This window comes from Mugil cephalus, chromosome 20 (genome assembly GCF_022458985.1).
Source record: "Mugil cephalus isolate CIBA_MC_2020 chromosome 20, CIBA_Mcephalus_1.1, whole genome shotgun sequence".
NCBI classification, from domain to species: domain Eukaryota; kingdom Metazoa; phylum Chordata; class Actinopteri; order Mugiliformes; family Mugilidae; genus Mugil; species Mugil cephalus.
This window is the reverse complement of record NC_061789.1, coordinates 19694992-19719564: the sequence shown is the minus strand read 5'-3', so window position 1 is coordinate 19719564 and position 24573 is coordinate 19694992. Positions and strand designations below refer to the sequence as shown.

The following is a 24573-nucleotide window of genomic DNA, read 5'->3' as shown; positions in this document are numbered from 1 at the left end:
AAAGCCAACCAGTCCACTGTTCAAAACCAGTTCAAACCAAGTTGTCAAATCGTCTTTTTGTGTTATTTTAAGAATCAGCAGCGTCCTTGTCCTTTCAGTATGTACTCTTTTTGCAATTGAATAGAAGGAAGGAGAACAGCTATTGATCCAAATCCTGCTTTCACGGTGGACATTCTGACTTGTTGCAGACATGAATTAACTTGTGGTTTCCATGTTGTGTTAAATCCAAAGGTCCATAGTTCGCTGAAGGTACAAGGAATATACAAATTAATGTCCTGTTTCAAATCCTTTAAATCCTTCGCCATTCTCTACTGAATCTGTCAGGTTAAATTTACAGTAATATACAGTTCTTTTTGTCATTATTATATCAACAGTATATGCCAAAAGTGGTTGCTGTACATTAAATAAAATAATAATGACAATGATAATGATTGACTTTGAGGGGACAGAGATTGTGCTGGGTGTGAATAAATGAGAATAAATTAGTAATTGCTCCCGCAGGGCAACAAACAACACCCAGCATCAAATTTAGCCAACGTATTTAAATAGCCATATGACCCAGGGCTCAAATTTATGCATATTTCTCCATTGTTCGTGAAATAAATGTGGTCTGAATTTAGGTGTGTGCATTATAACTCACAAGGTTAGTGTATCTGGGAGCTCAAGTTAATGTAGCTGGCCATAAAAGAAAGCTTCAGAGAGGGATGCACTGCAGACACCATTTACAAATGGTGACTGATGTGAAAGACATAATATGTTTGCTAATATAATTATATCTGATTGCAAACGCAGTCATGATATTCAGCACTAAAGGCTAGCAAAAACAGCCCTCTTAATTTATGAACAAGCCTCTAATTATTCAATAGACAACATTTCTTCTGAGAGTTGGTTTGCTGTTGTTCAGCCTAATCCGGTATAAATTAAAGGGCTGTTTGGTAAATCAAAAGTTTGAAAGTTTTCTGCAAACACAAACTTTTGAATTAGTTTGCATTGCATGCTGCCCTCTCTGACATGATACTCTCCTATACTGGCAATTTAAACCTAATGTAATTACCCATCTTCTGTAAGTATTTGCACTTCATTTCCAAAAGTCTTCCCTGATCATTCTCAACCTCATAATGATCACTTGTTACCATGACAACTTGCTTTTAAAACCAATCGCCCACCTCTCTCCCTCTTTCACTAGCTCTCTATCTTTCTTATAATGCTCTTCATTTTCTTTGTCGTGACTCCCACTCACCCATCAGTCACATCCATCACCTACTAATTCCTCAACAGAGGATTCCACATCCTCCTATTACCCAATTTGTCTGTTTGTCTTTCTTGTTAATTTCTTTTGTTGATCAGTTACCTTGAGTGGATGAAAAGTCAGTATACTGTATTTTTTTTCTTATGTTAGCATCACCAGCCATCACATTCACTGCATCTGGCAGAGAGGCCCTCGAGCAAACTCAGTGAGGTCAGTCCAGACTCTTAGTCAGGCTCTTCGGGGAGGGGGTGGGTTGCAGTCTCACTGCCTTTAGCCTAGAACAGTTTGGACAGGACCCATATGCATTATGTGTTAAGGTCAAGAAGATCAAAATCCTCCGTGAACCTCAGTGGCAGAAGCTAGTAACTACAGCTTTAAGACGAGTCTCACACAAGCTAGTACACAAGGTCAAGGGGTCTGCAGTGCAGAAGAAAGTCCATGCAAGTGAGACAAGTGGTATCCAACTGTTCCCCAGCATGGCTTCTTGCTCTTTTTCAGAGCAATCAAAATCTAAAGCCCATGTGCGTTATGTACAAAGTGATTTTTGTACACTGCATGTTCTGACTGACGGGGACAGGCTAGTGGCAGGCTTTGTGTCCAAGTTGGACTTTTACAAGAGGAACATTTGGTGAGGCAGCAGTGAATTTGTGTGTTCCTCAGACTGTTGGAACAGCCTCAAGGAAGATCTGCATGGAGTTAAGTCTTGAACAAATAATTTATCCATTTAATCGTAATAACTAGTAGTATAATATATTCTTTTGCACATTAACAATAGAATACATCTATGGGTCTATGTGAAAGGGTGGTGATGAACGCATAGCAATTCATCAGCAAACTTAGTGGTTCCCTTCATCCTTATGAAAATGTTTACATGGATTTTGATTGGATTAATGTTTCAATAGCATCATGCCATTTTAAACAGCATTTGGCAAATGCTTTGTGCAAAAAACATCACATCAAAGTCTTTCAATACTTACCTTTACAGAATCAAACAACAAATGAAGTTAGTGAGTAGATAGTGAATGTACAGAGGAGAGGAGCATTTTTTAGCTGTGATAGATGGTTGAGAAAAAAACAGAGCAAAAAAGGCGTGATGATTACACATAATTTGCCAGGAGGCCAAAAACAGTACCAAATGATCACTAACTATTTACCGCTAGTTTGTTTGCTTGTTTTTGGATCATCTGGGGACAGCAGAAACGGCAAACTCAACATATCCACTTCATATATATGAACTGCGGATTCAGCTGGATTTAAAATACATAGCAGCATCAACTTGAGTTGACTTGAGGGGAGGGGCAGACAGAGGAGGGGTCAATGCTGATGGTAAAACTGTTGCCTTTTGAAAGGGTGGATTTGGAACCAATGAGGAGAACCTCAGTTCTGGAGGACAGGTAGAGCTGGATGTGGTCTTTGGTAGATGATAAAGCAGAATGGACTCAGGACAGAACCTTGTGGTACACCAGGGGAGATGGGAGATGGCTAGGATGCAAAAGTTTTTAATTTAATGAATTGAGTTCAGCCTGTGAGATATGAGTGGAACCAGTCCAGAGGTGTGCCAGATAATCCAATGTATGCCAGTATATGGACAAAGATGGAGTAGGAGATGGTATTAAAAGCTGCAGTCAGGTCAAGGAGGATGAGAATAGATAAGAGTCCAGAGTCTGCTGCCAGGAGGAGGTCATTGGTCGTTGGTCGTTTTATGGTTGTTTCAGTGCTGTGATGGGACGGAAACTGGACTACAACTGTTCATAAAGGTTATTGTTGGAGGGATGAAAGTGAAGATGTGATGCAACAGTTTTCTCAGAGATTTTAGAGAGGAATGGTAAGTTGGAAATATGACGGAGGTTGTTGAAATTGCTGAAATCTGAAGCAGGTTTCTGAGTTACTGCAGCACATTTGAGAGCTCATGGAACTAAACCAGAGGGGAGGAAGGAGTGGATGATGGTGGTGATCAGAGAAAACAGGGAGGAGAGGCAGGCTTTGACCACAGGTGTTGGAAGGGGGTCGAGCTGACAGTTGGATGGTTCAGAGTTTCTGATACATCTGCAACAGAGGGAAGGTGGAAATAAGAGAACGTTCAAGAGGAAGGGGGTGGGGCAACAGGAGGGAATGAATTGTAGGACATATGAGAGACCAGACGCTTACGAATATTTTCAATTTTAGCTTTGAAAAAGTTCATGAGTGAGTTCAATAGAGTAGAATTGTGGTGGGAAACCTAATCCAATTTAGCGACCTCGTTGCTATGTTTAGCGAGTATTCAGACCTCTCTGGTGACTTTTGTTTTCCAAAAAAGCGACTAGTGACAAATCTAGTGATTTTTTCTGTTGCTCTTGGAGACTTTTTGGGACTCAGATGTAAAACAATGTATCACTCTTCTTACCCTTCTCAACGAGCCGTGGGTGTGCTGCTATGCTTTCACACAGGCAGTCCCTCCCAGGCGTCAACCTCTGGGTCTCAGAAATGGGTCTCAGTGATGATGCCCATGAGTGCAACAAGCTGCAGTTCTTTGAATGGCCACTTGAGGCTACAGTTTATCTAATCTGCCAGAACCGTGTATTAGAGAGAGTCTGGCCAACTCAACTCATGGGCGCCATGTTAGATGCATTGGAGAGAAGTCTTGATTTCACCATTGACGTGCCTATAAATGTTATTGGCAACGTCTGTCAATATGAAAATGGCGTTCACTTAAATATCCCAGCGTCTACTTACTTTAAATATCTTAAATGAGCCTGTAAAATGCTTTGTAGCCCAATCACTTCACCAGTCACAGGAGCTGTGTTTACCTTCTCCTCAGTCCCCTGTGCTCATCCATCGTTGTTATGAGTTTGAAATTACTCAGAAAAATGGTAAATACTTAGCTAACCATGATAACTTAGTAGTAACTGAGGCAAAGTTGCGTGTCAATTAAATTTGTCTATCTACATGGACATAAATTACATGCACACATGGGTTTCACAGTATACTACTATTTTTCTTTGGACTCTAGTCTAGATAACTAGCTACCATAAGGATAGGCTAACTTCAAACTTCATTCATTTGTAAGGTGGTGTTGGGTTTTTTTGAGATCAAGGTACACATTAATGATGGTATGACTTTGGTAAAAGAGACACTGACATTTTTCATAATATGGAGAAATCAGTATGGTAGCCTTGCCCATATAATTTTCTGTTATAGACTGACCCCGGCCCCCCATCACAGAAAGGAAAGTTGATGTGGCCTACACTGAAAAAAGTTTGGGGACCCCTGAGCTATAGTAATAGAGATGTTTGGCCCCCAGTTAACCCCTGCCCATCAAAAAGCATCACTTTGTTTACAAACCACGTCTATAATGGAGGATGTGAAGGTAATACATTAATGAACAGTTTGACAGATTTTATTGTAGAGATGTTTTAGTTGTCGTGCTTTAGCTTTGAGGAGATGGAGATGAGGTATAAAACAGGGAGCAGAGCAGGAATGATACAGTCTGGGTTTTTATAGGAGCAAGTGAAGTCAAGACGGAGTGGAGACTGCTGTTGTAGTGGAGAATGTGTTCATCAGATGTTGAAGAGGGGGTGATGCTAGGAAGTGTTTCTATGGCCGTGATGAGGTTTGTCAAATGAATGTCCTTGATGTTACGAAAAGAGATCATATGTGATGGTTTAGTTTTGGAAATGGCCATATTCAGATTGAATGATATGAACATGATGATTAGAGACAGGGAGATGAGTAGAGAAGCAGTTAAAAGGGGAGATGCATGAGTAGCACATTAGATCAAGGATATGACCCTTGGAATGGGGAGATGTTTTGAAAATCAAAACTGTCCAAAAATTATGTAAAATCCATAGTGAGAATATGATTGATGCTGTCCATGTGTATATTAAAAACACCAAGCACAATCATCAATTTTAACTGCATTAAACTGTTTACATTGACTTTTTTTGCTTGTCTTTACTGTGTTTTTAAGCTTGTATTTACTTCTACATTTTTACATAATTGAACAAATTATTACTTTAGCTGATACCTTAATACTTTGGATCCTCTGACTGTATAATGCACATTTTTGTCTCAGTTATGAATATCAAGGGGCTGCAAATGTTAAATGTTTGTATGATCGGGGGAAAGGGTCTGACTCACTCAAGGCCAAGCTTAGGGTTAGTGGAGTTATATTTTGAGATGCGCACTTTTTTCTCCGTGTTTCTCTATTGTTTACTTTTCATTTTTACCATTCTATCTTTTCCTGCCTGTGGTATATCTCTAATGTCTCATCCCATCCTGTCTTTTGGCGCTACAAGAGCCACAGAGCCAGGAGACTAATCTAATCATTTAGAGTAGTAAATCATTTTCTTGGCATATCACAAGGTTTGCGAGTAGGTTTGTGGGTGTGTGCGTTTGTGTGTCTGTCTGTGTATATATGTGCATTTGTGCGTATTTCACCTCACTGTTTCCAGTGTTTTTCACGCCACATCCCCTAAGGACAGCAGCATCCCCAGACCAATTTCTTCTCAAACTTTTTTTCTCTCCTTCCACAGTGGTACTCTATGGTCTATACTTTATGTCACTCTGACTAAACTGCTCCGCTGTTGAGATGTCCACTTTAAAGCTTGATGCACTCCGTGGGTATGGATTTGGCTGCCATGCCAGCAAAGCACTTTGCCTTGAGAAAGGAATTAAACCCCCGAGGTTTTTCTAAGATAGATTAAATAGGGAGGGTAGCTGAGAAAGCTGGGCACATGGGAGGGGCACTACCCAAATATAGAGAACCTGCCAAATGCCAACAGGGTGTGGGCGAGGAGGCTGGCCTTTCTGATGTGTGTCTGCATATGTGGGTGGGTGATGGCATGCATTATGGTGTATGGTGTGTTTCAATATTTGTTGAGCTTCAGTGATAGTAACCTCGTGTGATCATGTATGTGGTTTGTCATTGTTCTCTGTTTTTCCGATGTTTTCTGGATCAAGGTTGGCGACAAATGGAAAGATGGAGCAATAAAAAGGCAGGTGAAGCGCACAATTCTTTCAGAAGAGGGATGAGGATGACTTGGAGTGGGAATTGTGAAATCACAGAGCAGAACTGTGCTGCGCTTTTGCACAGCTATGTAAGAGAAAAGGTTTTGTTTGCTACGTCTTACATGTTTGGTTAGTCAAGCTAATGTGCCGAAATTAGACAGCAGCCAATTAACTGTGGCCATCAGACTGAGACAGAAGGAAATGAAAAGAGGAGGAGCGAGGAAGTTGGGAGGGAAAAGGAGCTGGGGGGGGGGTAAATGACCTGGGAATCAAAGGCACTGCTATCTACCAGAGATTTTCACGTATGAGTTTGCATGCAAATGAGTTGTGTGTGTGCATAGGGATAGTGTGTGTAAGTGTGTTCCAGCAGAGGGAGCTGTGTAGGTCCATGTCTGTAAGTGCTCTACATGACCATCTGGCTCTCGCTGTCAGATTATACACTGAACCTACAGTTAACTCCCTCACTGCCAACATCTGCTTAGCTTCCATATGAAAAAAAAAAACAAACAAAAAAAAAAAAACAAAGCTCATTAACAGATGCCGTATTTGTCTCAGTGAGGACAGAAAGATAAAAGCACATTTCTGGTTACTGTTATCATATAAACTGAATTACTGAGCAATTTGGACCACAGAAACGCTGATATAAATGATTTATGATACACTGATGGAAACGCTGTGTGACTCTGAATCTTCTCTGGCAGCCAATACGCTGACCAGATTGTGTATCTGCTTCAGGCTGTGGAAGAAAGAAAGCAAATGGTTAATTTCTCATTCTGACTGCTGATGCAGTGTTCCAGCTGAACCCCTTGGAGAGTCTCTTGCGCTCCCTCTCTCTCACTCATACACACACAGACACCTACGGATACACACTGTACTGTGCTAGTGATTGCCATTCTTCTGAGTAGCCCCCTGCCCTCTCTTTAATTAGGCTAATTGAAATGCGAGAATAACCATTTTCTTGATTGCTCATTATTTTTGGGCAGTTTATAATGAAAAGCATGCGTACACATGCAGACGCCAAAAAAGGCGGTCTTGCATCTCTCCTTGGATGACCCTGTTGCCTGGTGCAGATGGGTCTGGCCCCTGCAGATTGAGGCCTGGCCATATTACTCCTGGCCTTGGCCTAAAGTCTCCTGCTCGCTGTGTATTGCTCTGCATATTTGACTCTTTGCACCTTAGCCTCGACTTTGCCTCTGCATTTCCAGGGGGAGCATCCCTGGCCAGTGGCCTCAGTGTTGTTAAGCAAGAGAGTCAAGTGGGATTTTCCAGACATCCTTGAGACAAATTGTAAGAGACTGTTTGCGCTTAAGTGCTCTTGGCAGGTCTACAGGTGGTTGGGCGGCTTTTCCTGTGTTGTTGGCCACTCTGTAACCCCCCGAGCAAACCCACTGTAGGCCCTTTGCTGTGACAGGTGCCTCCTCGGGGCAACCTGAGCTTATAGAGAGCAAGTGGGAAGAAAAAGAGTAAAAGAGAGAGGATTTGGGCAACAGAGATGCTGGAATACATCTGAGCAGAGAGCTGAGGAATGTGTGTGTGTTTGACAGCTTGAGAAAATGTCCATATGCTTTTTGTCTCCCTGGCAAGGAGGTGAGTCATTCCCACAATACAAACATCCACACATTCAGTTGTTGACTACACTGCATGGGGGCAGATCATATGCTCATCAGTAGCCCTGCAGACCCAGGCCCCTGACCAGACACACTGTAGGCCCTATGTTGTGACAGGTGCCTCCCCAGGGCAACCTGAGCTTACACAGAGCAAGTGGGAAGTAAAGGAGTAAAAGAGAGAGGATTTGGGCAACAGAGACGCTGGAATACACCTGGAGCAAAGAGTTGAGGAGGGTGAGGAGTGTTTGTTTGTGTGCGTGTGTTTTTGAAAGCTCCTGAAAAAGTCCATATGCTTATTGTCTCTCTGGCAAAGAGGTGAGTCATTCCCACAACACAAACATACACTTACATGTAGCCTCACATATACACACACATCCAGTTGTCGACTAGACTGCACGGGGGCAGATCACATGCTCATCATTAGCCCTGCGGAAGGGGCTGCAAATGTGTACACCAATATTCACCTCACGATGCGTCTTCAAACATTTATCAAATGTACACATTGTACACATGTGGAGTCTTTTGCCTTCGAGGAGCTATGTGATTTCCTCATTAACGTCTTGAAATGTAATGAGTCACTGAACCAAGTTCTGTGGCTCTGTTAATTATGGCCCTGTTTCAGCAGCTCTCTCCATGGCAACCTAAAGTTCTGCCTGTCACCGCATGAGAGATGAGGGAATAAAGACATTTTCCCATTATGCTGCCACCCCAGCGTGCATATTTCTACTCAAGACAGGCCTGCTGAAGGTTGTGCTGCTGATGTTTTAGCTCCCTCTGCTGAAAATTAACAGAATGTCATGTATTAGGAAACAAAAAACATGAACTGAATCAGTGGCGGCCGTTGATCTTTGCCATACAGCCAATGGGGATTGAGCAGCATAAACATTATGTTCGGTTCATGAACAATAAGAAGGTCTGTGTAAGGTTTGGTGAGAGTGGGTGTCGACAAGCTTACCTCATTGAGATCAATAGCTGAAACCTTTCGTGAGCTCAGTGGCATCAAATTTAATATCATGAGGCTATTAGTATGCAAATGACCGGTTTCCACTCATTATTGTTCTGACAAACAAGCGTCTCCTAATGGGTGTGTGTTTACATTGCACCTACAGCACGAAATGAGGTGGAGCTAATGAATGTAAACGAGCAGAGTTCAGAGTGGAGTTCGGTGGTTGCGTGCGTGCGTGGTTGCGTGGTCGGTGAAGTGAAAGTCAAAATCGGTCGTTTTTTGAAGAGTGTCAGATGTAAAAGGTAGTTGGTTACATGATGTAAATTTAAGAATTTTTTTTCAGCATTGCTTCATCAGCTGAAGCACAGAAACAAGCTCTTCCTCTAAAGTGACAGAAAAAGGCCCTGGTTCTTGGATGCATATCAAATTTCTGGATCACCAATTACAAGCTCCTGTGCGGTATCTAAAGTGGCCTACAGGGAAGCTGCCAGATAAAACGTCTAGTCAGAGCACATGACTTTCACATGGTCTGTCTCCTTTCATCATCGCCTGAAATCTTCTTATATTCTTCAATGCATGAGCAAGGCTCAGTTTCATCATGAGGGACATCTTCCACAAGCAAAGCAATATATCTCTGAAGATGAGTGCTCACTCAGTGTATTTACTGGTAATAACAATTTTCTTTTAGAGGCTTCTGTGGACAAAAGCCAAAATAACATACAGACTTCATTGTACAGAGCTGGCAGAGTGCTTCACTGCAGAAGACAAGCAACCCAGGTCATCGACTGGGTTTGTCATTCCACATATTTTTCAACTTTTTGAAAATTAGACGAAATGACTCACTCTCCTGACAAAGTAGATCTTTCCTACTTGCCAGCCAACTAGTGCCCGTGGCCTTTGTGCCACCTCTCTCTCTATGTGCGTTTTTAGGTGTCATGAGGGGCTTAGTCATTGGCAAGCGCCTTGCTCTCAGTGAAACTCCCACGTCACCCTCTGCAGCCATAATAACTTTTTTAATTTTCTTTCGACCTTATTTAAATACAATAGGCTGAGAATCATTGAAGTCATAAGCCTTTCCTTTGACACACACCTCATTTTATGAAGGTGTCGAAATACAGAAATATGCATCGGGGAAGTTATTATATCCTGACCTATCCTACCTACTTACAGTATACATCTAACCACTAACCTTTCTGTTTGCATTAGGCACAGTCTTTGTTAGTAAAATCATTGTTGGTGTGAATCAAATTATTCCTTTCAATATTGCATTTAGTTTAAAACTAAAAAGATAAAAAGTGATGAAACAGTCAGTGTTTGAAGGTTTGAGTCTAATTTTAAATGCTTGACTGTATTGTGCAACTGCTATTTTTAAAAGCTGGTCTAACCAAAATATCTTTCAAAATCCTTCATCAGATTGATGACAGCTCTTCTCTTTTTTTAGGGTTTACAATAACAGGAATGTTATAAGCAGCTGAGGGAGAAGTGTCAGAGCTCAACTTAAGCTGTCTTTGTGATTACTGACACTACAAGCAACGAATCTGTCATCAGGTAAGGAAATTCCTTCCAAGATGACATCATTGCCTCCTTCACTGCTATGGAAAAATAAATTCCTGGATCATTGTCCGCTTAAATTCATGGAAAGAGAGTGTAACAGCATACCAGGACTCATGACTGAACTCCTTTGGCTTGCTTCAACATAAACACTGTTGGGCAGTTTACTTGGCTGATGGCCGTCTGTGTGTGACCGCTGTGTGGCCACTCCACACATGCAATAACATCCACTGGCAGAACTCTGGGAATCAAAAGGATGGTGGCATGGTGATTCATGCATCACACACATGCAATGACTCTCTCTTTCTGTCTGTCTCAACACACACACACACACACACACGCTTTCGTCATTTCCAAATTCAAAACACTAATTTTGTTTGTGTAAAAGTTTTGCATTTTATTTGCAAAAGACAGGTGAATTCCATCATTTTTACAAGACAAATAAAGACAGAGATACTGAAGGAGGCCATTGGTAAGGCGAAGCAATTCCTGAAAGCTATTCCTTACTTTGGTAAAGATGCTTTACATGATACCTACCTAGCAAGACACATTTGGACATTTCAGGCAGACACAAAACTATTTGTTCCCCAGTACTTGAAGGAACAGTGTGACGAAATGAGCAGATGATAATATCAGTTTCATCTCCAGCACTACATCTTGGACATGCTTAGACATCATTCTAAAAGCAATCTTGATGCTCAGATGATTTTAGTCCTAAAATTAAGATCATCCTCACCCAGAGTTGATAAATGATCCTGGCTTAAAAGGCTGGAAGCAGTGAAAAGCCAGCTTAGCCTTGTTCCATCAAAATGAAAAATTGAAGACGTTCAAGAACTTGTAACCACAGTTTTCTTCTAATTCTTCCATTTTCACTAGAGGGCGGTGGAACTACCATTCACAACATTGATTACGTATGAGACATTAATTTAACCACCAACTATGCTCTTGAGCCTCAATCATCTCAGAACTTCATCTAAAAACTCCAAGGCTTAGGGCATACTAGTACAAAATATACTGTATGTAAGAATGTACTTGGACGTGTATGTTGGTTTTGAGTAGACAAGGTACAAATTTAAACAGCTTTTCAGTTGCCAGGATGTGTGCTGATGTTTCCAGGTTAGTAATTTCCCAGTAATACAACGAGACAAAACTGATATCAATCTTTTTGTCTAACCGACAGTGAGACAGTAAACATTCAAATTCCTTATAATTTCATAATTTTCCTTTAAACCACAAAAAAAAAGAAGAAGAGAAGAAGATGAGAAGAGAAGAGGAATACAGACGATATCTACATCTACTAAAGTAACCCCAGGTGCTTCAGATTAATTATAATCACAGTATGAGCGTCACTTTCTTCATATGTTGTGAGGCTTTCTGAGGATTTTAATAGCAATGCGTTGTGATGCTAAAAATAAAAAATAGCAGCTCTCTACTGCAGTTTCAGCACCAAGTGGTTAATTATATGGTGTACCTTTTCAGTCCAGCATTGTACTTTACATTAAAGCATTGTTTATCATATGGCTTCGGTACAAGTGGTCTATGCATACTGTATATATATTAAAACATTTTGTTAAAATCCTTCAAGAGATTACAAACCCGAGTAGCTTTTAAAAACCTCTGTGTAATCGTACTCTTTGGCTAACTGCTACTTGGTGCTGACTTTTACATCATTGGTGCTGTGTTTCTGATGTGTAGGCATGTATTCAGGCTGTGAAACTGATGTAAAGCGATCTTTCATATGCTGTATTCTGTAACTACACTACTTCCACATAGTTGGCTGGGTAAAGCCCCTCCCATCCACCATCCTTCATCCCCCTACACCAACCCTGATCATCCTCATCCTCGATCTTCAAAAACTCCTCGCCTGCGTGGAGAAAGAGACATTTTATTAATTAAATTACGATCGAATGAGTTTCTTTAATAAGATCATCTGTTCCCTGCCAGTTCTTTCTTTCATTACGTTGCCTTTAACCCATTACTTTATATTTCCCCAGTGCTCAAGCTGTCATTTCAAATGCTGTATCCTGTTTCTAATTAATGCAACATACCAAGTAACAGAACTGAGTAGGTTGAAGTTGTACATGTGGTCTCTTACCTGTTTTAAAGGACAGCTCATCGGTCTCCTGGCCAACGTAATCATACAGAGCTCTTACTCGCACCCCTCCGATCATAACACTGGATGATGTCGAGTTTCAGAAAGATATAAAAGAGATACATCAGCATTGCATTATTGGTGTAAAGGTTTTGTAGAGGTTCCTGTTTCCCTGGGATACGTCTACCTACCTCTTCTCTATTGTTCCTGTCTTTTCCATCTCTTTCTTTCCTTTTTTGGTTTTCTTTTCAGGAGTCCATTCCTGAAAACCAATGGGATATAAAAACACTTCCAAAAAAAAAAGTCCAAAAAAAAAAAAAAATAGTAATGATAATTAAACTTCACATCAGTCACAAACTGTGAACAAAAACGGAAATACCTGAAAATGTGGCCAGTCAGTTGGCATGCCAGGCCCGTGGGTGTTCTTCCACCAGCGAAGGTCCTCTTGCTCATCAATGGCCATCAGTGTGTTGTGGAGCTCATTGTACACGGCTCTCACACTAAAGACAAGTGGTGAATACAATTAGATTTTAATCGGCTATCTTTACTCTTGAGAATCCTTAACACTGGCTAGAAGAAGTTGTTCTGTCTTGCCAAACACAAATCATTAATCATAATCCTTCCAGCAACTTTCTTTTTACACTGAAGCATAAAACTTATTGAGCTTTATATGGCATCGTAATATAAAAAGACACAGTAACCAGGAAAAAACTTGATAGTAAGCAGCAGTTTTCCTCTTATGTTTAAAAGTTTATCTAGACCTCTAATTTGTAAATGCATTGTTTTAGATAAAGTGTTACCCCAAAATTAGGGAGATTAGTAGAGTTTAAAATTTCTTTCATCAACCCTGTAAGCCCCTGGGCTCCTGGAGATTTTATAAAGTCATTAAGATTTCTTAGCTATTATTATTTCCTTTATTGGAGTGGAAGTCAGCGAGAAACACTCATGTGTTACTACATTTAATTAGGCAAATTATTGGTTTTAACATTTTTAACAGCCAGGCACAAGCTTGGGAATTCACAAATAAAATAATAAATCTACCTTTATAATCACATATATCCACCTTCATGTAGTCAGCAGATAACAACGTGACAGCTTTTTACAACCAACACACACACACACACCTCTCATTGTTGGTAATGTCCAGGTGTTTGTGGATGGAGAGGAAGGCCTGTTTGAGAAATACAATCCTCTTGCGCTCCTCATCCTGTGACTGGTCAAAGATTGACTCCATCTCCTCCATGTAGCGGGGGGCATAGCGGTTCACCTCCTCCAGTACTTTCTCATAGCGGGCACGCACCTGAACATTTTGTCGAAACACAAAAACTTGAAACACTACCTTGAAATTAAAAAAGCGAAACAAAAGTAAAACTAAACCTGTTCATGATATTATAAGTTTCAATTTTAATGCAGTTCAACACAAGTAAAAAGCCAAAACTTCAAGTGAGCAGATTAACTGAAGTAGCAGATAGGGACTGAATTATAAACCTAGTGAAAACTGAAAGAGGTAACACAGTTTTTGCACCTTTTCAGCCTCCTGTTGTGCCACCTCTCTCTCCTCTTGGATCTTCTTCTGTTTGTCGATGGCAACATCTGGATTTCCCTGGGCATGTGCCTCTCTCTCCCTGGCTGCCTGCTCCTTACGGCTCACTTTGTGGTACGCTCTTCTGGCTTTATCCAGCTGTGGACAAACCAAAACATGCTTTAATGTCTATCCCGTGAACCTAGGAGGAGAAATTTCCAGAAGTAGTCTTTCTGCAACAACACTAACAACTATACAGTCTAAAGCACTTTGTCTGAGATGGGCCAGACTTTGAAAGCATCTTAGTCATTCCAAAAATGAACTCATTCCTAAAGCGAAACATTATGTCCCTGTTTTCTAAATATAGGCCTGGCTGGGACTGTGGCCATTTATTTAATGAGTCCATTTGTGACATTGCTGCCACTTCTAGAATGTATGAAATATTGATTCGCTGAGGGGCTTGTGTAGGTTTTGAGTGTAAATATGTTGTGCTTTTGATGGATGTCTGTGTAGTTGCCCTCAAATCACAATAAAGCAAAGATCCGAACAGCTCATTGCTTGAATCAAACACATAAGAAAAACTCTTGAGAACTGGGTTTCCGGCTTAAAGGCCTCCGTCCAGGTCACTGACATCCTGGACACGGAAATGAGAGTTGACAATTTGACAAAGAAAGTTCCTAAAAAGAATCACCTAAAGCCCTGTGAGACTAGACCACAGCTCAACATGATCTGAGTGGATGTGTGGAACTGTATTTGTCAAGGATGAGCCTAAATATGGGAGGGAGGGGACTTAGCAAACCTATTTCAAATGCCATGCAGATTTATCTTTATTAAACCAAACAAACCGCACATTCTGAGGGCACACAACCTCACAATTCAGTATAACAGGAGACTAAAACATCTGACAGATAATAAAGAAAGTAGGTCAGAAGGAAACCTAAAATGGCAAAAGTAGAGCATAAAAAAATAACATACTGTCTGAAGATTGTTAAAATGCTGCAATAAGAAGCAGCAGCTGAACACTGAGCCAAAGAAAAAAAGGCATGTCATGCTACAGTATGTGCACTGTATCTGTTATATAAAGAGCAAGAAGACACCGTACTTATACGGCTGCTTCAGTAATGATCACACACATTTAGATTTAATTGTTGTTCCACATAACGCCCTTGATGTCTATGATACTGAACTCATTTTAATTTTATGTCTTTCAGCCGTCAGTTTATATAAATGCTGAAACTGGCCTTCCAATTTGAAAACTCAGACCGACCTTTTTAAGTCGTTTGGCCCACGGCTTCTGAGCACGTGCAAACCCTGTGTCAATGTCCTGGGACTCCTTGAAGCCTCCGAATAACTTCTTGTGAAAGGTGTCCTTCTGCCAGGTCCTGACCCGGTCTCCATCCTCCGATACCAGGGAGCGACAGATGGAGGCGTGTAAGGAGGCCAGCCGGTCAGCGGAGGACAAGAAACACTGCCAAGCCTTCATGAGAGATCCATACAGAGGACCTGAGAGAGTAGGACGAGGATCACACGTTTTTAAAAGTGCCCTTTTATGCAATTTAATTCAATGACCAGCCTTTATTTACAGACTGAAACGCATTGATTACATGTTGATCATTGGTGTTGCGGTTACTGTACTTACTGGAATCCACTACTGGCTTCCACTTGTTGCTCCATTCACTGAGTTGTTGGGCGTACTGCCGCTCCACGCGAGCTCTTTCTTGGAAACATGCCACTATGTCATTACAGGCCTGGAAAGCATCTTCTGTTCGCCTCACAGTGCGTTGATAGTTCCCAGGCTGCCAGGACACAATGAGACAGGAAGATTTACTGTTGTCACTGTAAACACACTTAGGGGAACGAAGGTTAAGTGGTCATGATGCTTTAAAAGCTGACCCCCCACTGTTTTTAAATCTTAGTGGAAAAAAAACATTTTTTTCTAGTATTTAATCTAGTCCTCGTTGTTTATTCCTGGCAATCACAACAGCATGTAAAGTGAATATTAAAATTAATTTCGACTGCCAGCATGACTCTTCAGTCTAAACTTGTAGTAGTACTAGTAGTAGTAGTAGAAGTAGTACCACTACAACTATTATTACACATAGTGATTTATACTAGTACTGTTCATAAAAATGGAACATCTAATGTAATAACTCTATGAATAATTATATGACTGAATATTTAGCGAGAAAGTGCATATCATTTTACTTATTTAGTGAACAAACTGATGATATATTCATTATATTTGTCAGGGCAAAAAACTAAAGGAATTGATACTCTTGGATCGAACCAAACAAATCTGGACGTTATTTTAGACTCTGTGTTCTATGTAAAAGAAATGACAAATGTAGCATTCATCCATCTCTAATATATTGCCAACATATGGCCGTCATTGACTCAGCCAAATGCTGAAAGACAGATTCATGCTTTCATTACGAGGAGACTGGGCTATTGTAATGCTCTCTTTTTCTGGACTTCCTGAAATGTCCATTGAGAGGTTCCAACTTGTCATGAATTCTGCTGCTAGACTGCCTAAAAAAACAAAAAAGAGGGAACACATTACGCCAGTCTTGGAAGCTTTGCACTGGCTCTCTGTATCTATCAGGATTGATTAAATTACTTGTACTTGTATACAAAGCTCTCCGCAGTTTAGGACTCGCTTAAATCAGAGACATTCTGGAGATGCAGCTTTCTTTCTTCGCTGCAAACTGTGGAATATCCCAGTTAAGACAGAAGAGGTGGGCAGTTCTGTTGAGACTTTTAAACAGCACTTAAAAACCACCTACTATGGTATTTACTGCACATTGCAATTTGAGCTTACCTGAAATATGAAAGGTGTTGAGAAAATAAAGTGTTGTTATTATTAGACTGAGCTCTTGTCCAGATCATCTGGAGCTATTTGGGGTTCAAGGACCCTTAAACACTCGGACAGAAATCGAAACCCACTCTACTGCTGAGCCACAGCCACATTACAGCTCCGTTACCACGCAGTTAGTGCACGTACCAAGATTCTACTCCAATCTGACTCAGATTTGGCTATTGCGCTGGGACAAGTGGATCTGAGCGAGGCTGAAACTCCTCCCATTCTGTTGGCTAAATATCAAACTGCTGGCTTCAGCCGCAAACACTTAGCATGGCTCAGTTTAAAGGTAGCAAAATCTGCCTACCAGAGATCAGAGGAGTTGACTAATTAACGCTTGCAGCGTGTCTCATTTAAATCTACACAGATCAAAGTATATTTTATGGGTATGTGGCAGAATGTATCTTGGAGAGAAAGCGTAACTTCCTGGAGGTTGCCTGGCAGTAGTCTTTGTGCTATTCTGAAACGAGCGAACCAGAAGCAGCACGTTGACTACACACACAGTATGTGTCAATACTGTCAATTTTGTAAGAGAGAGTTTGAAAATATATTTGCTAAAATATCTGTTCAGCTATAGTCATGTACCCCAGTGAGCAGTGCACTGTACAATGAGCTGGAACAGACAGCTAAATAGTATGCAGTCATTACTGTGTTTGTCATATCCCCATGCACAAATTGTATATGCGCTACTACGCCTTTCACTTCTTCGACTGCTGCCAGGAGAACTGCTATCACTTGGTTTCACAGCTGATATTCGCCCTCGTCTTTTCACAGCTGTCATATCGCTGCAGACGTCTAGCCCCAACATGTCACAAGTGACACTTTGCTGGCATTAAGCATCCTGTGGTAAACCATGCCAGACTGAGGTGTGGTCTGAGGACATGAGGAAAAGGGCTGGCCATAAAAAGCCAGGCAGACACTGAGGACAGGAGGGCAGCAGAGGCAAGGCCCTGAGTGTAATACCATATCTGAAGCAAGTGTGCTGTTTGTGGATGTGGAATCTGGAAATCTCTGCAATTTTCCTGGCAGCTGCCGCCAGCTCCTGCTCAGCACTCACTCCTACTCTCTACTTCACTTTCTGTCAGAGTCTATCTGTTAGTCAGTGACACATTTAGCCAGTGAGCTGAAAGCTTCTGGAGGCCATTACACTGTGTTGTGTTAAATCAACTGAGGCAATGGCTTAATATAAATACCACAAATATACACAGTAGACATAAATGATCAGGACATTCTCAAAGATGACAGTTTTACTTTATAGTCAAATACTGATGAAAGTAATGACATCACTAATGGAGCTCCAGTTGTGCATATTTGCTCATAGACATGACTTGGAAAGCTGTAAATAAAGAGCTGTGTCACTCAGGCTCACATCAGACTGCATATTGTATTTCTGGCATACAACCAATGCATCCTTTTTATGTGTATTAAATGCATTTCAGTCAGTAATCCACTTTTCTTGATGCCATTTGATAATGTAAGCCACCGTGCTTTGACTTTAATTTCTAAGATGACACATTGTCCAACAAGAACAGAACTTTGCCTCCAACAGTGTCTGTGGGAAGACTTAAACATTTTTTAAGGCTAATGGACAAGCTCTTCGACTCTAATGGGGCTATTATTTAGTGATTAAATGAAAAGGGCCACATCTGAGAGGTCATTCAATCTTTATGTGTTAGAGCATGTTGGTATCTCTAGCAGAAAAAGCAAAACAAACGTCCAGATCGACTGCACCATTGAGACAGGAAGATCAAGCAAATGGTGAGTTTGTTAAGATTGCTCATGTAACTTTAAATGACTACTTTATGAATATTGTATTTACAAGATAAGTATGACGAGGAAAATAAATATCTTTCCTTTCATACAGGCTTCAAAACGCCGCCATATAAGTTCAAGTTGTTAGATGTTAGAGCACAGGTTGTATAGAAATGGCCCCCAGGAAATAAAGGTGATTTATTGTCATGCTAACAGCCTTCAAAAAAGCAATCACAGCTCTCCCTGTGCTTTTAATGAAACATTGAATTTTTCTTTCTTTTTTTTTATGCCTAATCAGAATCAGTCTGGGTTCTTTAAATCAGTACCCGCTTGTTCTTCCCTCTCTCCTTCTCCCTTCCTTTCGTTTCTTTCATTCTGCCTCTGTTGCGGTTTGCATTGACTCTCCTCAGTCGTCTGTGAATTAAACAGAAACAGCTGAGGAATCCAGCTCGAGGCCAGCGGCAGCGCTGTAAAGACCCAGTTGGCCAATATCTGAGGCAGATGCAAATCCGCTACCAGAGAGTAGGTCCAAGTAGCAAAATGGCTTCCGACCTAGTTTTTTTTTTTTTTTTTTTAAAGTCACATTTCACACACAAATCTTATCTTGCTCACATCATGAGATGTTAGAGTAATAAAAGAGTCCGGGAACCTCAAACAGAGAGCTGCTTCTTTTCATCTGGCTGCATGAGTCAGACGATGATCAGTTTTCCATCTAATATTGGTGAGTGTACAGCTGGGTACACACCACGGTTTATGTTATGTTGATGTTCTTGAACATTCAGTTGTGTAGAATTTCCCTAGGTAATAGGTAAAGTCTATAATGACAACTTAGAGTCTGGGACTAAAGGAAATAGTAATAGAATAATATGAAGGCCAGGACTATGTCTGAAGAGCCTCAGTGTCACAACTCTGCATAACACACCACAACTGGGTGACTGGGCAAATACAAAACAGAAGAGCTGCAGTTTACAGTATAATGACAGCCCCTGAGCATGGCAGCAGGATGACACAGACAGGAACTGGCCTGGAAACACATCCAACACAACAGGAGGCTTCCAAAATTACAGGAGGGGAGAGATGAAAGTGGGGCAGCACATTGAGGCCAACGAGAGACAAAGCCAATACTGAACTGGTAGCATGCTCAAATTATATAGCCGAGCGCTCTGAATGCTAGACGTGTTTATGGCTTTACAACAAACAGCGCAGCGTCTTGCAAACAGAGGACGTTGTGGTTCACAAAAGGAAAAAAAAAAATGCAACTTTGTTACCAAACAATGATGTTTGGTAACAAAGTTGAATTGAATGGAGATTAAGGGTCAGTCAATGACGTTGAGCTAGATCTGCAGCTGGGATGTTATCCAGTGAATTTTGTGTGTCACAAAATGATCTTGTTCTTTTGATTTTGTCTATGTCAGACACATTAAATTACAAAAAAAAGTGTCATCTCTTGCTTCAAGTGTAGCCCTCAAACAATCCAAAGACTGGTTGCAATGTTTGATCGTCAACAGTTCAATTTTATAGTCAGAATTTAGAGTCATTTTAAACCAGCAGCTTCTCAGCTTCACTTGCAAAAAGGAAAGAGGTGGGAAACAGTTAGCCTGGCTCCCTCCATCCAAAACAACACGCGCACACCAACACTTCTGCTGCTCTGTTAGCCAGGCTAGCTTAGCAAGAGAACAAATAAGAATATTAGTTTATTACCCCCTCACCCACCACCTCTGCCACCCAGAACAAGCCAAGCAGTTGTTTTAAGTCACTCATTTGGGTGAACCGTTACATAATACTGTCATTTTCTCTTGTCCTGCTTCAATAAACCCTTCGTGCAGAACTGGAGCATAACAACCATCTTGCAGAGATCCCCAGAGGCACGACCTCTGAGTTACACCATCTACTTTGTGGAGCACACACAGACAGTCAGATACCTAATGAGTCAAACGCTGGAGCAAAAAACCTTGTCTGTGAGCAGCTCGGCCTTGTTGACGAAGACACGTAGCCAGAGCGACAGAATTGTTTTGACTGGAAGGTAATTCAGAGATACAGAGGGAAAAGCTATCTCGTCCCATCACAGGACACGCAGGCAAACAGGGAAAGCCAGAGCCTCACACACACACACACACACACACACACACACACACACACACACGCGCACACACACACATAAAGTGTACATACCATCCAGAAGCTGCGATTGTTGACATCTTCAGGGTTGTTTTCCGATGGCGCCGTCGACATTCTGTTCTCTGAGAAAATAAAGAATGCGTGATTAATTTAGACTATGCTGTAACACTGATCTTTAATCTGCGCGCTGACCTTTTATGTAGATGTTACAGTCGAGTATTTAGGAGTTTAAAATGCCTCAAATGGTCAATTATTCTCCCAGTGAGGAATTTAATTTTACATTTTGAAACTCAATCTCATACTCTGCCCTAAAATGAAGCACTGAACTCCCACAGCCCGTTCACATCCTTTAAATGCTGTGATAAGTTACACTCAGAATCTGTGTTTAATTAATTAGCAAAACTGGACATAAATGGGAACAGACTACACTTGTCATATGTTTGAAGTGAATGAATGTGTACACTAGACTGGTGGTGTATGGACGTGTGCTATGCTTGGCCAGCTTTCTGTTTTTTTTAAGCATCTGTTAAAAGTATTTATCCATGACTTTGGGCCATAAACGTCTAATCTGATATTCGTTCCCAATGTTACTGCCTATCCACTGCATTGACCTACCTGTTGCAGCTTTTACTTTAATATTTCAACCATTCATTCATTCATTATTTAAATAATCTATTTCTCTATTGATATGCTGTTTTTAATGTATCAATTATATTGTTGCAACTTTTGAGAGAGCAGTCCTTTGCATTTAGCTAATCGTTAATCATTACTTGTTTCCATATCCATGTCTGCTCACCACTCAGTTTGTGGACATATTTTGTAATTAAATCATAAATTTTATTATATGAAGTTGCTTTAGGCTCCTCCGCTTTCCATTTACCCCTTGGCTACAACAGAAGTCCTCCCTGGGGGAACCCCCGGTTAGGAATCGATCATGTTGAGGTTCTACGATATGAACGCATTTAATACCCTCTTAGATAAACGGCCAGCGCATGCTTGTCAGGACCACTATGAAAAAGTACAGCAGGTGTAACACATGCCTGTGACTGGATCATATACTGTAATGCAGGCTCTGGGTGCCCATTAAATAGCTGGAATTGCTTTTGGAAGTTGATGTGTACATTAAATTTGGCCCCTACAGTAAATAGAGGCAGGCTCTGACAACACCAGTGAGCATGGAGCGTCCTCTCCCAGCGTTCCCAGCTCAGAAACATGAGCCGTCCTAAAATAAACAGGGGCTAAGGGTCAGTGCATCCTATCATCCACGCTGACTTTCTTCCCATGCTGGCTGCCCTGTCTGCTGCTTTACCGCTGAAGTAAAGAAACAATGCTCTCAGTGTTAATCCCAACAACAGACGCACGCTCACATGACAAGAGAAATATTTATCTAATGAGTTCTGTCTCACTTAAAATGAAGCGATCAGCTACATGGCTCCTGTGATCTTTCAGTTTATGTCCATGTGTTTCCATTTCAATAACAGTGAAGCTTTTCCAGTAAAGTATTTAAGCATGCAGCCTTTTCCTTGTGGTGGTTCAAACCCTCACTGCACCCATATGTAACCTCCACCTAGACAGAGCCTTTATTTCTCGCCTGTTTTTTCTCCCTGCAGCCAGCGTTGCAATGATTTCCCTCTACGTCCTGCTGCTCACAGGGCATCACATGCTCCACTGAGGGAATAATGTGATGCCCCCCCCCCCCCCCCCCCCCCCCCCCCCCCCCCCCCCGCCCCAATCTTTCTCAGCTCGGCTTCTTTCCGCCGAGGTCTTGTAGATTACGCACGATCTGCAGGAGGTCACAAAAATAATGGAACGCATCTCTTCTAACCCTTGACCTTGACTTCCTGTCCCCACGCTGGCTGGTTTTCCTCGGGGCATCAGCGTGTCCGAGTTCCCAGAAGAACGCGGGGGTGGGGGAACTCTGGTCTCCCTGTTGATATCTAATAATGTGCAGGTTTTACTGTGACCTATCGATGAGTTTTTGGTGAGCTATGGTGCTGTTAATCCGCCGCAAAAGGTGCGCTCTCGCTCAAGCACACAGAAAGTTCTGTTCTGTGATCTACTTGTTGGACTCTCACGTATTTTTAGAAGCATTATGCCTTGGCCAGCGCGCAACAGAAAGTATGCTGAAATCAATTTATTAGCCACAAGGGCCGTTCAAACTTGCTTTTAATAGCCTTTCTAATCAGTTCCTACGTGCTCTTAAAGGGTGGGATTGGCCAAGATTTATTAACAGCTTAAGCCTTAAATCTGTAAACCTTCCAAGTCCTCTCTGAAGTCTCCTGATCCTTAGTTACTGGTTTTAAATGGTCTACAAACCACAACAAATCACATACCTGTCTTTTCAAAGTTCTGTACTGTCCTCTAGGTACAGTGAAGAGTTCAATGCATAACTTACCCCCTATATGTACAGATCTATGTCCAGCATGTGTCCTCCTTGCCGTGTCTGAATTGTTTTCAAAAGTCCATCAACCCATTAACTTGCATTAATTCACATTACCAACATCTCGCACACCAATTTCACTTCTATAACACAACCAGCTAAACCTGAAGCTCATCTGAGTCATGACAGTCCATCTGGAACTCCCAGCCAACCAAACCCTTTCACCCCCGTATCCTGCACACACTCTGGCATACACACACACACACTCACTCCTCCCTCTGTCCCCGTTTCATCTGTCACACATAACTCAACACACACACGTTGCGTGCATGAAATATATAGTAACAAACGAACACAGGGCCGAAATAGGAACACTGTAGCTCCATCAAATCTCAGTGAAAGGCAGCCACAGCAGGCTAACGAGTTCCTTACCTCTTTCTATGTTGGGGCCCCACTTTGATTCCCTTTCCCCTCTTTTGTTTGGCTGTAGTTTGGACTTTTCTTTCGCTCCAGTCCTTTTCAGGCTCTCTCCCTCTCTGTCTGCTCTTCTTTTACACTCCTCCTCTCCCACTCCAACTTTGGTTTTCCACTCGTCCTGGACAGTGCCGTTCCTGCTCTTCCCCTTTCTTTGGCCCACTGTTTGTGTCAGATGAGTTGGCTTCTTTTTTTCCCTCCCTCCCTCTCATACCTCCCCCCAAAGCCTCTTTCTCCTCCTCTCTCACCAAAACAGCTGCGGGAAACTTATTCTCTTGTTCTTTGTGCGTCACCACACGCTGAAGATTGCCTCTGCCTTTTTCTCTTTCATTGGCTCACTTCACCTCTCTCAAAGTAGTGTTTATGAATAGGTTTGTTTGGGGTGTTTCTTTCTGTGTGTGTGCATGTCTAAATGAGTCAGATAATGGGAGAGTCACCAAACCAGAGTGTGTGTACTGGATGTATGGGGAGTGTGTGTTAATAGGCCTTTTAACTTGTTGTTTTAAAAAGAAGCCCAAAGGAGCATGTCCATTACTCTCTGCTTGTCTTTTCCCTCCTTTTTTTTTTTTTTTTTTTTTACTCAACACAATATTCCCTTGGGACAGTTTGGTAGGTCTGCCTCCACAGCTGGAGGACACATCCGGTGTGTGTGTGTGTGTGTGTGTGTGTGTGTGTGTGTGTGTGTGTGTGTGTTTGTGTGTGTGTGTGTGTGTAAATACCAGGGCCGCTTTGAAGTCAGGAACTCCAAAAGAAAAGTTGTTCATTCTGCTCCATGTGACATAACGGCTTGTGCTATGCTGAACTTGTGAAACTTCTCCTTGCCAGAACATGTCATGTAAATAACTAGACAGCTGTATGTTGCAGTGCTTACACCCTGCTGCAGCCTGCTTTTAGGAAACAGTAATCCTAAGTTAGAAATGTTATAATCAGAGTCTGTAATTAAAATGATAACAGCCATAAGAGACAGACAATGTCAGCACTAGTTTTCAACACCTTGCACATCTTGCAAAAGTACATTTGTTGTATGAACTGGCAGTCA

The 24573-nt window shown here is 41.5% G+C and overlaps 1 protein-coding gene across 2 annotated transcripts; it reads right to left on the bottom strand.

Annotated features, from left to right (window-relative positions):
• Positions 1 to 10710: 10710 nt before the first annotated feature.
• si:ch211-51c14.1 (protein kinase C and casein kinase substrate in neurons protein 3) lies at positions 10711 to 23711 on the bottom strand. 2 transcript variants are annotated; one of them, XM_047572261.1, is made up of 10 exons: positions 23493 to 23711; positions 20735 to 20802; positions 15593 to 15749; positions 15221 to 15456; positions 13957 to 14112; positions 13556 to 13731; positions 12811 to 12931; positions 12623 to 12693; positions 12435 to 12514; positions 10711 to 12203 (listed from the first exon to the last, which is right to left on the bottom strand). In XM_047572261.1, the coding sequence occupies exons 2-10, from the start codon at positions 20792 to 20794 to the stop codon at positions 12094 to 12096; spliced, it is 1167 nt and encodes a 388-aa protein (XP_047428217.1). In that variant the 5' UTR covers positions 20795 to 20802; positions 23493 to 23711; the 3' UTR covers positions 10711 to 12093. The 2 variants fall into 2 exon arrangements, with proteins under 2 accessions (XP_047428217.1, XP_047428219.1); XM_047572263.1 differs by lacking the exon at positions 23493 to 23711 and adding an exon at positions 23076 to 23311.
• Between the last annotated feature and the right edge of the window lie 862 nt (positions 23712 to 24573).